This window comes from Engraulis encrasicolus, chromosome 21 (genome assembly GCF_034702125.1).
Source record: "Engraulis encrasicolus isolate BLACKSEA-1 chromosome 21, IST_EnEncr_1.0, whole genome shotgun sequence".
Taxonomy (NCBI): domain Eukaryota; kingdom Metazoa; phylum Chordata; class Actinopteri; order Clupeiformes; family Engraulidae; genus Engraulis; species Engraulis encrasicolus.
The window spans coordinates 32,423,158-32,440,709 of record NC_085877.1 but is presented as its reverse complement, the minus strand read 5'-3'; the positions used below and the strand labels follow the sequence as shown (position 1 = coordinate 32,440,709).

The 17,552-nt window shown below is 42.8% G+C and overlaps 1 protein-coding gene across 1 annotated transcript; it reads right to left on the bottom strand.

Annotated features, from left to right (window-relative positions):
* Positions 1–5,944: 5,944 nt before the first annotated feature.
* On the bottom strand, positions 5,945–15,326 carry cnpy3 (canopy FGF signaling regulator 3). Its single transcript, XM_063186611.1, has 6 exons — positions 15,137–15,326; positions 14,752–14,878; positions 14,328–14,424; positions 8,764–8,886; positions 7,505–7,622; positions 5,945–6,470 (listed from the first exon to the last, which is right to left on the bottom strand). The coding sequence occupies exons 1-6, from the start codon at positions 15,237–15,239 to the stop codon at positions 6,205–6,207; spliced, it is 834 nt and encodes a 277-aa protein (XP_063042681.1). The 5' UTR covers positions 15,240–15,326; the 3' UTR covers positions 5,945–6,204.
* Between the last annotated feature and the right edge of the window lie 2,226 nt (positions 15,327–17,552).

Here is a 17,552-nt window from a genome sequence, read left to right as displayed (position 1 = left end):
TATGGTCTTGTGATGCAAGGCAAGATGTCATTGATGGTAGAAGTTCTATTCCATATCTCAAAAAAGCAAAATTCAAAGGTCATTTTCTCGTTTGCAATCGGGATGTTGAATGGGTAAGAGTCTCCCAAACGTTGTTGTGCCTGCCTAGGCTGACAGCAGGGAAGCGTTGTTATCTTCTCCACCGACACGGGGAGTCAGCAGAGCACGAGGCCACAGGCAAAAGGAGAGGACGGGAGGGTAGGTATTGAAAGGGACCCCTTGAAGTCAGGGAATACTTGAAAGACAGATGAAGAAAGACCACAGAGAGAGGTGTTGTACAGTAGCAGGTGAGGGAAATACAATGAACTAGTTTGGTGGATAGTAAAGTATTATTCTCCGTCATTCAATTCAATTTAGGCAAATTCTCTTCTAGTGAAGTTATAGTGAAGCACTGGGGCAGTAAGACCTCAGGGCGGCAGGTGTTGTACAATAGCAGGTGGGTGAAGGACAATTTTCCATTTTGGTGGAGAGTTAAGCGTTATTCTCTTCCATTCAATTTATTTAGTTCAATTTTATCCTAGTGCAGTTGTTCTGAACTGAAGTTATGGTGAAGCACTGGCACATACAGACCACAGGGGGGCAGGTGTTGTACAATAGCAGGTGAGTGAAAGACAACTTTATTAAAGTGCTATTCTCTTCCATTTAATTAAATTCAATGTAGTTCAATTCTATTCTAGTGCAGTTGTTCTGAACTGAAGTTAGGATGCAGCACTGGCGCATAGAGACCACAGGGAGTCAGGTGTTGTACAATAGCAGGACTTTATTGCAAGCTCCACTGGAACAAAAGCTCTGACGAGCACCAGAGCCAGCAGCAACAGCAGCCAGAAAGATAGATCACTCATGTACCACTTCTCAACATGAACATGGACCACATTCACATTGCAGCAATGTTCTCACATTCTCTCCTGCAACGCACACTTCAAAATGCCAATGCAAAAAGATGAGAAGCAAACAAATAAACAAACACAAACAAAAAAATGATCAAAAAACATTAAAAACAAACAAATATAGGCCTACTAAGCATAACAACTGCACACATTATTTTCCCTTCATTAAAGTTTCCATTTTCATAAATTAAAGCAACACTGACTAGTATTTTGTCTTCTTCAGTTAACCCCCACTTGGAAGTGAATGTCTCTCACACAGAACTGAAGAGAGACACTCCACTCCCTCAAAGACGCTAACTGCAGACATATAGGACAGAGGAGAGCTATGTGTCAATGGACCATTTAAAAATCATTTCTTTCAAAATCATAATTTCAGAATCATTATTTCATGGTAGAAAAACAACTTGCAACATGTTGCTCAAAGAACATTTAAAAAATACACATAAAACTCTTACTGACAACCTGCACGTTTGAGATTTTCTCTCATGATATTAGTATAACCTCTTCAAAACAACATTTAAAACCATTTTTTATTTTAAAAGCACAAAAGCAGCAATCAAAAAGGAAGAAATTGAACATTGAGGAAAGTTTCAAAAGACAAGCACTACAAAACTAAAAGAAAAATGGGAATGCATTTAGGCCGTATTTAAGAAATGTCCGTACCACTACCCCAGGATGCACGTAGGCTACAGCATACAGTATAAAGCACGATGATACATTACAGGTCACAAAACTGAACAGTATTTTTATTTCAGTGTTAATTCAACACGCTCATAGTGTCGGTGCTGCTTTCCGAGTGCTGAAATAACACTGCAAAACGTACTGTGTGGCAATGCGGCCTGCTGTGTAAAGTGTAACCATATTGTTGGGAACAAACAGGGCAGCGGAGGAGGAGGAGAAGGAGGGGGAGGGGGGAAGGAGAAGGAGGGGAGGAGGAGGGGAGGGGGAGAGGGAGGAGGAGGGGGAGGAGGAGGAGAAGGAGAGGGAGAGGGAGGAGGAGGGGGGAGTAGGAGGAGAAGGAGGAGGAGGAGGAGGAGAAGGAAGGCTTTGGGATGGACATGACCTTGTTATGAGCTGAAATTGTGACCTGCTTAAAAATCAGAGATGTCAATCCCAGGTCCACAGAGTCAAACCCCTGCCACAAAATTTGATCCAAAAAGCTCTGAATCAGCCGATCGTAATGGGCACTCGAGACAGGTGGACCGTTGGAGAAGAAACGAAACGGTGGCAGAGTTTGTGCATCTAGACCTGCTTTTTTGACACCAATGAATACTTTTGGGAACAAACAAGGCAGGGGAGGAGGAGGAGGAGGAGGAGGAGGAGGAGGAGAAAGATTAAGGCATTGTAATGCAATGCTGACTTTGTAACATGCTGAAATGGCGTCTTACTTAAATAATGCTACTAAAAATACTACAAATCAGGCTGCACAGCCAGTGGCGGAGGAATTGCACCCAGGGCCCTAGGGCAAGACACTGATAGGGCCCCCCATACAGCCTGCCAAGGTCATGATACCAATGCGGAAGGGCTCTGGGCCCAGGGGCAAATGCCCTGCTTGCGCCCCTATAGCGCCGCCCCTGTGTACAGTCCTTCGCTTCAACAAGGTTAGCAGGAGGCCTGTGTGGCTGGGGAATACAGCAGGCCACAGCCACCACCATCCAGCCTCACTCAGAATCTCAGATCCTGCTGCTGCACCGCTTATATTTTCTCATAGGTTACTTACTACGCTATAGGCATGGACCAGGATTTTGATTTGATTTCAGATGGTGGAGGACTGATGGGCACACACACAGTTTGAGAAATCTTTCCTGTACCCATGTTAGTCATCCCTGTGAAGTGAAGTTGTCTCCGTCTCAAAGTTACATTTTAATACAATGCAGAATTGGTTTTTTGTTTTGGGTGGTAATTAAACTGCCTTTTGAAAAAGTGACCTGCTAACAAAAGAACTGCATCGCCCATGTCTACAGGGTTCTCATTGATGACCTTACTAGTTTCTTATTGTGCAGGCCTATCCTGGTCTAACAGTTTCTTAGAGCATTGGTCCTTTGCTGTAACTACACAGACAGAAGAACATTTCTCGCACTGGTTACATTACATAGCTAGCACTGGCTAGCACCAGTTTCTCATAGGTCTCCTGCGAACTAATACCTCACCATGCATAACTTGATGGGATGGATGTATGGATAGATGGATGGAATGACATTAAGATAAAACAGCACACTATTAAAGAGCTAATGCTAACATTTATAAAATGAGATTAGGCACACTATGGAGCTCCGTGTCGACAGTCGTAACTGGACAGTCGTGACAGGATGGAATGATGTTAAAGGTAGCAAGAAATGGCTCAAAGGGTTTGCTTTAGTTGAAAAATGAAATGGACAAAATAAGACTCGAGAAGAAAGTCAATCATATGGTCAATTAAGCCTAAAAACTTAGGGTCTTATATCACTTTCTCTCCACCTCGTTTCTGACTTCAGATTTTTAGCCGATGTAACTTCATGGTCAGATCGGTTATAAATGCACATGATCAACTATAGAAATGTTCCTCACATCCTAAAATGTGAAATATGACCTCTCTATCTCATGTTCAAAATGAAATAAAATTAATAAATGAATTGCTGGTCAAGTTCAGGTTCTTCAATCACCCTCACTTTCTGTCCACCAAAAATCATTGTCATCGATTACAGAAATGTCCCCTTACACCCTTAACACAGGCCTCTCTTCTTGACTACAACATGACTGAGATGGCCCTCCGCCTTAGATATGAACACTAGGTACCGTATTGACCCCTCCTTCGTAATGGAATGAATGGCTCAAGTCAGGTCACTGCCATATTTAGTCAGTATAATGCTACCATCAATTGCTGACAAGACGATGCGCACATTATCCTGTAAGTGGCGTTATAACTATGAAAACGGAGGATATCGGCCCACCATAGACATGAACACTACATACCACTAGACCACACCTTTGCATTAGAACGAATGGCTAGAGTAAATTCAGACCACCACCATTTTACTCAGCATATTGCTGCTATCAATCGGTCACAAAGCAGTGCTGAGTGCACGCATTACCCTGTAGGTGGCGAGAACATCTATGGAAAATATCAGCATACAGTCCAAAGATGGTGGCGCCCAGGATTAAGCCACGCCAAAGAGGTTGGATAATAAAGAGGATTCAAAACCCGTCCACCCAATGCAAACAAGTGTGCTCAAGATAGGTCTCCTAAGGGGGCGTTGTCCCCTCCTTCTTCTTCTATTTTTGAGGTGTTTGCACAAGAAGTGCGCCACCGCCATCTACAGCGCTAAGGGGACTCCCTTTATTCTCAACCTCAGGACTCCGAAGGTCTCCTAAGCGAAGGTCTCCTAAAGGGGCGTTCACCCGACATAAAGTGGATACCGGAAAAGAACTAGAATGACGCATCTCTCTCTATAAGATCTCTGGTCACGCCAAAAGGCTCAACACGGCATCTAGTGTTCGTATCTACTGTATGTGTGAAGATAAGGAGGCCTGCCTCAGTCTCTCAGTAACAATACTGTAATAAAAAACTGGTTGAATTGACAAAGATATATATATATATATAAAGGATGATTATTCTGCAAAAGACTGATGATCTGGCCGTACTATGAAGACAAACCAGGATTTCCCCTTGCACAAAAAAATGGTTGAATTGACAAATATATTTAAAAATAATAATAATAATAAAAAAAAAGATGATTATTCTGCGAAAGCCTGATGATCGACTCAATTGTCTAGCTTTAGAACGTCTCTCAGTCACAATAGTGGAGAAAAAAAAGTCATTCATTTGAAAGAGATGTTAAAAACTGGATGATGATTCTGTGAAAGCCTGATGAGACTGAACTGGTGCATGAACATTTTCAGTAAAGAGAGTAAGGAAGAGAGTGCTGTGTCGTTCACCCTATCTGATGACTTTTTAATGGACGCACACCAAAAACAGCGACAACTATCCCAAATTCGAGCAATGACTGAATTATCATCCAACCTCCACAGCTAAGCAGTGCACAGACTTGGGCCTCTTTTCTTTCCTGCCCAGGCTATTATTAGAGAACAAGTCACCATTGAAACAATGCACACCAGCAGGAACATCAGTAGAATGGAGGTAGGATGAGAGAGAGAGAGAGAGAGAGAGAGAGAGAGAGAGAGAGAGAGAGAGAGAGAGAGAGAGAGAGAGAGAGAGAGAGAGAGAGAGAGAGAGAGACTACAAAGAGAGCAGAAGTGAGAGAAAGAGAAGGAAAACCAAAAGGTGGAAGGCAAACAAAGACAGTGCAGAGAGAGAGAGAGAGAGAGAGAGAGAGAGAGAGAGAGAGAGAGAGAGAGAAGGAGGCAATGCAGAGGGGGCAGTGAAATTGAAACCGAGGCTCAGTTGACTGAACACAGCCATGAGAAGCAGCACTTAAAACTCACACTCGCATAGAAAACAGCCGGTCTGGCGATAGCTAGACCATGACCATGTCTGAAAAATACCACCCTGCTCTGTCTCTCACAGAGCTGCAGACACAGACATGCACAAACACACACACGGACAGACAGACAGAAACACACACAAACACACACACACACACTGAAGCCAGGATGTGGTCACACTAACATGGCGTCTTTATCTACCAAGTCCAGAACCCTCTCCTCACACACACACACACGCACACGCACACGCACACGCACACACACAGACACACACACAGACACACACACACACTCTCTCCTCATCTGTCTCCTACACAGAGTTCCAGCCATTACAGCAAAGGCCAGTTCACATCTACAACAACTACAAAGATCACATTCAGAGTGATTCTTCTGAGCTATAACATGATGTCATTTAATCCGTTTTTATTTAGAATGTATAGACGTCATGGCTTCTGCTTGTTGACGCTCATGAGAAACGGCCGTTATCGTTCACAAGTGTGAGCAGAAAAATATCTTTATAGTTTCCGTTGTAGATGTGAATTGGCCTGCACAAGTACCGCTTACTACAAAAAATAGTGGAATTCCGTTGCCGCTCAGAGCTTAGTACTACATGTAAACCATTCTATTTCGAATCGTATTGACTCCGTACATAAACAGAAATAGAACAGTTCTAAAATCAATGAAATGTAGACGAGTAGATTTCAGAAAATGAGATTTCACCCCCACCCCCCAACAAGTACGGTAATTTTTTTTTCATTAAAAAAACAAAAACAATATTTGACTCTGCCCAGCTCCCAACATAACCCCACCCTGATTAAAACTAGCCCCTCCCCTGGAGAGCATTAGCCACTTCCCCTCAGAGTTCTGTCTTCTTGCTAGGCAGGGGGACTTTCTTCTGAATTTTCTCTTCTCCTCCACCGCCACCACTGCCTCCACTGCCTCCACTTTTCCCTTTGCCTTTTCCCGTGTCCGCCTTCCCCTTTTTCTTCTTCACCTTCTTCTTGCTCTGTCCATCCTCACCGTCCTTGCCCTTGCCCTTCCTCTTCTTCTTCTTGTTCTTCTTCTCCGGTGCGGGGGCCACGTCTCCCTTCTTCTTCCTCTGATAGTTCTCCTTCAGGCACTCTGTGGGGTGGGAGTGGTGGGTGGGGGAGAAAAGACTTTTATTTGCTTGCTTGCTTGCTTGCGTGCGTATGTGTGTGTGTGTGTATTCATATTCCTGTGTAAGCGTGTTTGTGTAACAGTATGCCCTGTATTATGATATGGACGCATAATTTGATACAGTGAGTGATGCGTTTTAGGAGTTTGCACCTTACCTGTGTACCTACAGAACATGTTTTAATATGTGATGTGTATTTAGAGTTTGCACTGTATCTGTGTCTTAACCCTTCATGTTTAATGCATCCAGTATGTTATACTGTATGTATTTGGGGTTTGAATAGGCCTGCAGTATGTGATATGTATTTGCCTGTGTCTTGTCCCTTCAGTACATCTTTAATACATTAGTATGAAAACATGAGTATGTGATAACTATTTGGAGCTGGCACTGTAGCTGTTTGTTGTTCCTTCAGGACTTGTTTAATACAGTATGTGATATGCTGCGCTGTAAATTAACTTTTTTAATCACAAGCCAAACACACACGGGTCAGATGCAGGGGTCAGATAATGGGTCAGAGTGGCACAGATGCAGTACTTGCCACTGGCTAGTAAGTTTTACTTTCCAAAAGCCAAACTGAATTTTCACCAGCATTTGGCATGTTTATTTGGCATGGAGTTTATTTACAGCCCACCCCAGTATTTGGAGTTCGAATAGGCCTGCAATATGTGATGTGTATTTGGGGTTGGCACTACTTGCTTGTTGTCCCTTTAGGACATGTTTAATAGGCCTGCATTACATTTTGACCAAAGCGACTTACAAGGAGGATGTGTGTGTGTGTGTGTGTGTGTGTGTGTGTGTGTGTGTGTGTGTGTGTGTGTGTGTGTGTGTGTGTGTGTGTGTGTGTGTGCGCACATTTGTGCACGCGCGTCTCTGTCTCCGTCTGTCTGCAGTATGTGATATGTATTTGGAGTTTGCAGGCTACCTGTGTTTTGCCCCAGTGTGACATGTTTCATACAGTGTGTACAGTATATCTGATGTGTGTTTGGGGTTGGCACGGTACCTGTGTCCTGTCCCTTCAGGACGTGCTTCTCACAGAGGTAGGTGGTGAGGTCCTCCTCCTGAGTCCCCTTGTACCAGTCCTCTATCACCTCCTCATACTGCTCCACCATCACATCACACTAGGACACACACACACACACACACACACACACACACACACACACACACACACACACACACACACACACACACACACACACACACACACACACACACATGGTCACTAAATTAAATTCCTCAAACATAATATTCGTATACCCTTACCAATAAATAAGCGCACAACAATATGAGTTGTTCATTTATAATATGCACAGTTATAACATTGATACGTTTGTTTGCACTTTTAACCAAAAAAAATATATATATTTGTGTTGAGGCTTTCTAGCCTTTATTTGCATAGTACACTGAAGATGTAGACAGGAAACGAATGGGAGAGAGCGATGGGGGGCAGAATTGGGGCATGACCCACACCGGACTCGAACCTGGGACCCCATGGGCATGCACGTGGGTGGCGTGGCACATTGCACCACAGTGCCCCCAGACCTAACTCATTTTCTTGGGGTTGTTTGGCTTTAAAAAGTGTGATATGTACACAGCCCTACAAAGGCAAAGTGCAGTAACTACACCGACATTGAAATTTGTATTTGTACTAGATATTGTAGTTACTGGAAATTTGGCCAGGGTTCCCACTCTTAACTCAAATACAAACTTCCATGATTTTCTATGACTTTCCAGACCCGAAAATCACAAATTCCATGACCACTTCTGTAAAAAGTCTTAAGAAGTGTGGAAACTGAAGATTATCTTCACCCCAAAGGCTGACGCCGACCCCCCACCAGGCTTAGGAGGGCTCATAGCATCCTAGAATGTTGCACATTACAGCGCAAAACCAAACGGTCTCTGGCGAGGCGTTGTAGTATAACCAATAAAAAGCAATACATCATACACAGAACAAAAAAGTTTTTTGATTCTACACAACTGTTAAGAAAATTCCGTGACTGTGCATGCAAAATGGTAAAATGCCATGACTTTCCATGACTGGAAAAACTTTTATGAAATTCAATGATATTCCAAAAATGCAATGATCCGTGGGAACCCTGTTTGGCATAATAACACCTCTAAAATGGAACACAGTTGGACCATAATACTTTGTCACAACATAGAGGAGGTGTTACGAAGACCATTTTCAGTCTAAACTAAATTTTGACAAAATGTGTAGTTGCTTCACGGTTTCTTTGTAAGGCAGTATAGTAGGCCTACCTGTTTCTTGAGGTCGGCCACCTCCGCACTGGTCTCGTTCCACAGCTCATAGGGGATGTCCATCACCACCTTCACTCCCTTGTGGACCAGGTTGTGTAGAGTGGAAAAGGTCTCAGACATCCCCTGCAAAACACCAACATCACATTGCATTGCATTACATCACATCACACAGGTACACATTACACACTGGCGAACATACACATGCAAAGAGGAGAACATCTCCGATACACCCTGCAAAACACCATCAATTATTACACTGCATTATATTACATTACATTACAGTGCGCAACTAGACTAGACAAACTGATGAATATACTTATGCAGAGTCTAAAATGTTTCAGGCATGTTGTGCAAAAACACTGGTGTTACATTGCATTACATTCTGCTACATCACACAAGTAAGCCCTACACACTGGTGAATGTAAGGTATGTGCAGAGTAGAGAAGCTCACACTTGTCAATGGACTAAAAGTGTTTATTGAAAACATTTTAAAGAGCAGATGCGGCATGTTTCAACCCAACCAGTGGTCTTCAACATGAGTCACTCTAACCAACACCTACATTAACTTAAAAAAAGGAGAGGGCTGGAGGGCTGCGGCGTTCAAGTGGTAAAACAGGTGGTGGTTTGAAGGTGCTCTTTGGCCAAGACGTAGAAAATATCAAAAAAAGGCAGGACGCCAAGGCACTCTTCTTAGATAAAACCGATTTATTATAGAGGCTAGTTCATGTGTGAACTTCAATAATTAAAAACACTGCCACTGCCAACATGTTTCGGTCCGCTACAGGGCCTTCATCAGGGCACAAGGTGAATCAAGCAGTGTCCTACATTAACTTCACATTCCCATTTGCCATCTCCACTCCACTAAATCACTAAGACTTTTTTTCCGAAACGACTGACTGTCCAGCGGAAAATCAGAGCATCCGGGAATTTTAAAGTCTGCGGTGGGAACTAAGTGCTTGCCCTTGCCTCGCTATTTCTAAGTGAACTGCAGTGACAACATAGATGCCCCGAACTGTTTTGTTTGCGTCCGCATACAGTATGTTCAATAGTTTTTTCATCGTTCACCTGGTTAGCACATCACCGAGCATGACTGAAAGTAGGGTAGACATAGTATATACACCAGTAGGGTGCAGTGTTTGTTAACTTGTGTTCACTCGTTGTGGAGAGGCCCTGGCACTTAACCCCTGAGTGTGCACTGACAATGATGTCATCATCACCAACATGTGAAATGCAGGAATGCAGACACACTGACACCAGGACCTTATCTTCCTTTAAGATGGGAAGGGGGAAGGGGGGAGAGACCGATACTACACCAAAACAAACACACACACACACAGAGGTCGAGAGAGAGAATGACATACACCCATGTGCGCACGCACACGCACACGCACACGCACACACACACACACACACACACACACACACACACACACACACACACACACACACACACACACACACACACACACACACACGTGAAGAGAGAGAGAGACAGAGAGAGAGACAGAGAGAGAAAGATATATGCATGGACACATACACATACACACACGCACAGAAAGACAAACACACTCATGCACACACACACACACACACACACACACACACACACACACACACACACACACACACACACACACACACACACACACACACACGCAGGTGAAGAGAGAGAGAGAGAGAGAGAGAGAGAGAGAGAGAGAGAGAGAGAGACACACACACACACACACACACACACACACACACACACACACACACACACACACACACACACACACACACACACACACACACACACACACACACACACACACACGACACTAGCATTGCTGCTGCCACCATGCCCGACCAGTCAGGCCAGATAAGTCTGTTCGGTCTTCCTAGCAACCGGACACAACACTCCTGACAGGTGACAGGTGAGGGGGCAGGTATGCAGGAGGAGAACAATAAATCACTGTTGTGGAGAGTGACAGCCAGGCAGAGGCAAGTGAAAGCTAGGCTAGGACCCCGTTTACACCTACTGTGCATGGGTATTCTTGTAACTGTATACATTTTGGCTCCCCAAAACGGATATTTTTTAAACCGAGTTTCAAGAGGAGATTTCTAAAACGCATGTTGTTTTGTTTTTTTCATCCACATGCTGTGTTTAACTGTAAAAGGGTAAAACAAATCCAATTTTTAAAATATTTGCTTATGTGCAATCAAGCCTTGAGCTTAGCTGAGGTGAGGTGAGCTCACCCTCTTGGGACCCCCTTGGGAGCCTGCTGTGTCTTGTATGAATTGCAGCTCAGCTCTTAACCCATTGACGCCTAAGGCACCTGCAAAACAAGGGTGCTGAATGCCTGAGCCCTTTTTAAGAAAAGCTGCCCTCAGCCTATAAAAACCTAAATATCTCAACCTCTGAAGCACATAAAAACATGCTATCAGTTGCATTTAAATGCTAAGACCCTCATCTTTCGTTGGAATGTGTTCATTCATCTCAAACAAACAAATATTTTTATTAAAGTTGTCTCAAATCTCTTGCGTAATGCAACTCCAGGCGCCAGGGCCAATGTTGCGCAATGCAACATCCAGCATCAATGGGTTAACCTATACAAGACACTTTCTTAACTCATATAAGACACTGTCTTGTATAGGTTAAGAGCTGAACAGCAATCCATTGTGCAATACCCCAGGAATGTGAAAAAAGTGCAAAACACCACCACTGCTGTAGAGATGATCAGTTTATACTACGCCCGTTTTCATATTTTATATTGCCATATATTGAATATTATGATCCTTATTCTGCATTGCTCCCTTTGTATGTGTGTGTGTGTGTGTGTGTGTGTGTGTGTGTGTGTGTGTGTGTGTGTGTGTGTGTGTGTGTGTGTGTGTGTGTGTGTGTGTGTGTGTGTGTGTGTGTGTGTGTGTGTGTTAGTTAGTGGTGTGGATCGGCACTGCCCTCACGATCCGATTCGATCACGATTCGGGAGGTAGCGATACAAGTAGTCAGATACTGAGCAACAATTTATTGGCTGTTTTCTGTATCAGTCTGTATCAGTCTTGCAATGCTTTGAAGTACTTTTATTTAACATTCATTTGCTCCTGAAATATCCATGGAAGTAATTGAAACTTTTTGAAAAATTGCCAGATCGATTCTGGAACTTGTCGGATCGATTCTGGATCGTCCATGCCCCGCATTGGATTGCATCGCCGAATCGATCATTGTTGACACCACTAGTGTGTGTGTGTGTGTTGGGGGGTGTTTGCTCGCGCCTGCAAGTTTCTACAGTATGCATTAGTGTCTGTGCACGTGTGATTATGTCTATCTGTGTACTGTGTGCACACAATTCGTGTGTGTGTGTGTGTGTGTGTGTGTGTGTGTGTGTGTGTGTGTGTGTGTGTGTGTGTGTGTGTGTGTGTGTGTGTGTGTGTGTGTGTGTGTGTGTGTGTGTGTGTGTGTGTGTGTGTGTGTGTGTGTGTGTGTGTCTGTGTATCTGCAGTGGGTGGGCAGGTGAGAAAACTACAGTAAAGAAAGCACATGAGGAAGTGAAAAGGGGAAGTGATATTGTGTGCACCACTGGTCATAAACCGAGACTGATTGCACGATAAAGCCATCATCGACACCCCATGCGTACCAAAGTAGCCTGAACCTAACATACAAGCCAGAGACAGTCTCTCACTCTGTTGTTTATTTGGTTGGAAAGGCATAAGGTTATTATTCATTTATTTTGACGCGATTAAAAATGAAGAGTTTATTTGCAAAGCAGTGTATTATCCACCATTTTTTACTTTTGCATTTTATTATTGAAAACGACTGTTCAGAGGTCCTATCACCTATATGTGAATCTTGCCATCCAAATATTTTGAGAACATATTTTTTCAGCCTATATAAAATGCATTTTTTCAGTGCAATGCAATGGAATGCCCAGTACAAAAATGTCAATTTCCCAACATTTCTACAAAATGGAGATACGATTTGCAAATAAACTGTTCAAATATTCTTTAAAATCCTTTGTGGATCGACCTCCGATCGAGCAAGTCCCATGAGTGATAGGTCACAGTTCCTGCCATAGAGTGTGTCAACAATAATCGATTCAGCAATGCATCGCAATGTTGGGCAGGACAATTCAATAATCGATTCGGCAAGTGCCATAATCGATGCGGCATGTTTCTTCATGTTTCAATTACTTCCGTGGATATTTCCGGAGCAAACAAACGTTAAATTAAGTTAAAGCACTTCAAAGCATTGAAATCTTTAAGACTGATAAAGAAAACAGCCAATATTATGTTGTTCAGTATCTGACTGCTTGTATTACTTCATGACTGATTAAAAAAAAAATGTGTTGCTTTCAGTAGAAATGTAATGCACTGCAATGCATCGTAGAATCGGACTGAATCGATTCAAATCGTTACCTCCCGAATCGTAATCAAACCGAATCGTGAGGGCAGTGCCAATGCACACCACTAATGCAAAACTATTCCGCAACCCGATACGCAGATTAGAACAGGAACAAACACAGATGCAGACTGACAAAGTGTTGTGATTGAAGGACAGATTTTGCATCCTTTCGGGTAATCTCCTGTAACTGTTATTACAGTCCTATTACATTACACTTAGCTGACACTGTAGCGTCTTTGTGCAGATGGGGTCGCCGGTGGCCCTTTTCGCTATTTGCTGGAAATACCCAACTACATCATAACAACATTGCTATGACATTACTGAGAGCCTTAAGTTACAGATTAAGACATAGTTATTACAATTTTGGTGAGAGTAACATTATAACATAGGCTCTGCGCAAAGGGGTTAATCCAACGCGTCTTACAAGTATTTTTGTACAGGGTATTGGTTTCAGTCTCCTGTTATTACATTCCTATTACATTACACTTAGCTGACGCTTTAATCCACAGCGATTTACAAATATTTAGGTACCGAGTATTGGTTACAGTCCCTGGAGCAATGTGTGGGTTAGGTGCCTTGCTCAAGGGCACTTCAGCCATGGATGGCCAACACTCTAACAATTGAGCCACGGCTACCCCATGTGATGATACGGTATATAGGAATGTATCGGCCACCATAGTTGCTCACGTAAGATGTCATAGGGTCACGCTCAGAATAAACCGTTAGTTTTATTTAGTACAACTTACTTAGTGGTCACATGAATTGCCTCCGCCATGGAGCAACACTAGACCAACTCGTCAAGTAAAAGCATTTTCTGCCACTAGGCATGTTTGTCTAGTTTGCCAAGACTGTTATGCAACCCAATTCAAGATGGTGCATGAAAACGTCCTACCATATTTTTAATGGTACACAGTGGCCCTGTAAATAAAGTGGGCATTTGTGTAGAGTAGAGTTCAGTAGAGTACTTTTATTAATCCTGAAGGAAATTAAGGTGTTTGTCATCTTACATAAATATGCAAATAAAAAACATACACAAGGACGTACATGTAATACACATTATTGTACAAATAACAAGTATTTGTACAAATTGTATAAATAAGTGTGTGTGTGTGTGTGTGTGTGTGTGTGTGTGTGTGTGTGTGTGTGTGTGTGTGTGTGTGTGTGTATGTTGTAGTTGCTACTGTACCTTGGCAAAGCGGTTGCTTCCCGCTCTCTCCTTGTGCAGATTGTACTCCAGCAGTCGTTTGCACACGTTCTCCACCACTTCGATGAACCGCATGTCTCTGAGGAAGGAGGCCACAATCATGCATTAGATTAGGAAACTGAAAGTTGGTGTCAAAGATGGGTGGATTTTGACTTTCAAAAAAGGCAACATGAACTGTTAAGGCTAGTAGGCCTATAGGCCTACTGTTGGTATGCAGTTTTTAATGTAATTAAATATTTACAGAATAATTTCACATTGAGAATAATTTGTTTTCATTGATCCACTTCTATAATATTGGACAGCACCATCTCATTCAGGTATATACAGTATAATCTGTAACGGAGCAAAATTGGAGCATCAGAAATCCTTCTACAGTGCGCAAAGAGGAGAGAAAGGCTTTACTTACGATTTCACATATTTGATTGGCGCTGACCCTTTGCCGTCTATGAATCGATAGTTGGTATCAATCACCTCTTTTGTCTTCCCAGTTTCATCAAACGCGGATTTCATCTCGAGGCTAACAAACTTGCATACTAAAACAAAGATGTGGAGGGGGAAAATAGATCAGCAGGGCTACTGCGCATCTTTTCTGGTGTGTTACTGTGGTGTATTGCACAGTCTACCCTAGTTAACGGTTCAAAACCGCTACAGTAGATCGTTGTCATTGCTTAATTAAACCTACCAGTTTGTCTGATTTCAAAGAAGATTAATCCATGAACGACCAAAACAATAAATGATAGACAGCCTACTGCTAGAGGAAGCAAAGAAATAATCAAATGGAGTGACTGTACCTTCACATTTATTGGGGAGGTGCACCCATTCATCATCCTCGCCTTTCCTTGCCGATGAAACCACACACAGAGAGCACAACGCTAGGAAAATGAAAAGGTCCATTTGGCCCACTTCTTTGATATTTAATCATTACATTTACCCAACTGCTCAGCAGGCTACACACAGCCTGATTTCTGAACCAGGGAATAGCGTAACGAACTGTGAGTATGGATGAAATACTGCGCAACATAATGTAGTATGGTGATGTACTCTTGCTTCCGATTGTATCAAAATAAAAGCAGCTACATCCCATTCCCGTGAGCAAAGATTTTTCCAGTCATGTCTTTTCACTTTCTCTGCTGGTGATTTCATCACGGGCAGGGGTTGTATGGCTACTGACTGGTTTTATGCTCAAATGCGTTGGACATTCAGTTTTTGCAGATACGGCTGTCGGCGGCACTAATACTCCGAATAGCATTATAATGTAGAAGCGTGCTTGTATTTTGACACATAATCCCCGTTCACTCTACCCCTATACTTTTATTTTGGCTATGTTCCCGCAGAGGCTTTACTGTTCTGTGAATGGATATTCGCACAGCTGTCACAAAATGATCCAATGAACGTCGCCGAAGTGTCAGCAAGAAGCCAATGGTGGAGAACGTGCGGCGCCAGTGCACTCATGATTTTAGTGCTGTTCATAAAAAAGTCAGCCCCAAACATTAGAGGTCTAATAACTACCCTGCCTTTAAAAAATAGTCTACACAGCCCTGTTCAAATGCCAGGTTTTTTTTTCTTTCGATGTAAAATAGGCCCATGATAGAAAGACATTTCCCACAACTTCCCATCTTTACTCTAAAACTAATTGGAAAAAAAATCAAAGCTTTAAGAGAAAAAAAAGGAAAGAAAAACCTTAGGCCTACACGAGCATGGTTGCATAGCCTAAATATGCACACCCTTAAATTAATAGCCTACTTTGTTGCAGCACCTTTGTCATTACTGCACTCAGTCCTTTTTGGGTAAGTGTGGAACATGGCAATATTTGTCCACTCCTCTTTGCAAAAGCACTTCAAATTCAACAGATTGTGAGTGCATCTCTTGTGTACAGTCCTCCTCAGATCACCCATGTTCAACCATGAATTTTATGATGTTCAAATATGAATTAACGTAAGTTGTTTTTTTAAATGTAAAATGTTGCGCACAGTGGGCATGTGGATTCCCGGCTCTTCAATTGATACTCGACCCTGGTTCTCTTCCTCGTGTGTGTGTGTGTGTGTGTAGGGAGATTTGACCCTGTGAATATATATGGTGGATATATGTGAATACATGTGCAATGTTGTGTGTAATGTCCTTGTGTCTTCTTCTGTATGTTTGTGCTACTTGACACCTTCATTTCCCTCGGGATCCAAAAATGATACTCTACTCTACTCTACTCTACTCTACTCTACTCTACTCTACTCTTGTAGGTGTTGATAAAATAATACTTTGCTATTGCAGTCGGGATCTTGATGACCTCAGAACACTTTCCAGAGCATGGATCTACGATTACGGTGCATGTATGTCTCAGGTATAATGAAATGCACGCCCAGCTGTTGCTAAGTGGAATGCAAAAACTATTGTGTGGAACTGTGCTGTGATGTGTTTCTTCCAGGTCCTCTCGAGATTCTAGCCTCAAATCTGTGTGGTTCTGGCCTATACAAATATAAAACATAAAGACCTTTTACATTATTGCACATTGTATAGCACACACTTGAGTACAGCAATCAGTCTTACACAAGTTCACAAACATTGTCCTGTGTTAAGAGTCTCTCAGTGCAGTAAAAAAAAAATGTCCAGGGCAGCAGGCAGCTATCCCAGGGGATGAGGTGGTGTAGTGGGTGATTGTTCTGTGAAGCATATACTCCGGACTGAGCACGGACACGTTTGCAGTTCTCACACGTGCACGCAGACAAGCCTAATGTGAAGGCTCGTAGACCAGCCTCCTCCTCCTCCATCCCAATCTCCTCCTCCACCTCACCATCTCCATCCTCCGTCTTTACCCCCTTTCTTCTTCCTTATCCTCTCCGTTAGCTCCACTTACTCTCCAAATCATATGACTGCTTGTATTATAGGAGTGTATGTGTGTGTTTGCGGGGGGGTATGAGTCCTCCTCATCTTCCTCCTCCTCCCCCTTTCGTCCTCTAGGCTTGTACGAAATTCCGAATGGAAAGAATTTCAATTCAAAATAATGCCATAATACGAACACTAGGTGGTGCCATTTCCTTGAATTTCTATGACTTTAATCTCCACCACCCATTGAAAGTACATAGAACACCACCACCTAGTGTTCGTATTATGGCATTACTTTGAATTGAAATTCTTTCCATTCGGAATTTCGTACAAGCCTGTCGTCCTCCTTCCTCTCCATCTTCCATTGGTTCCACAATATCAAATGACTGC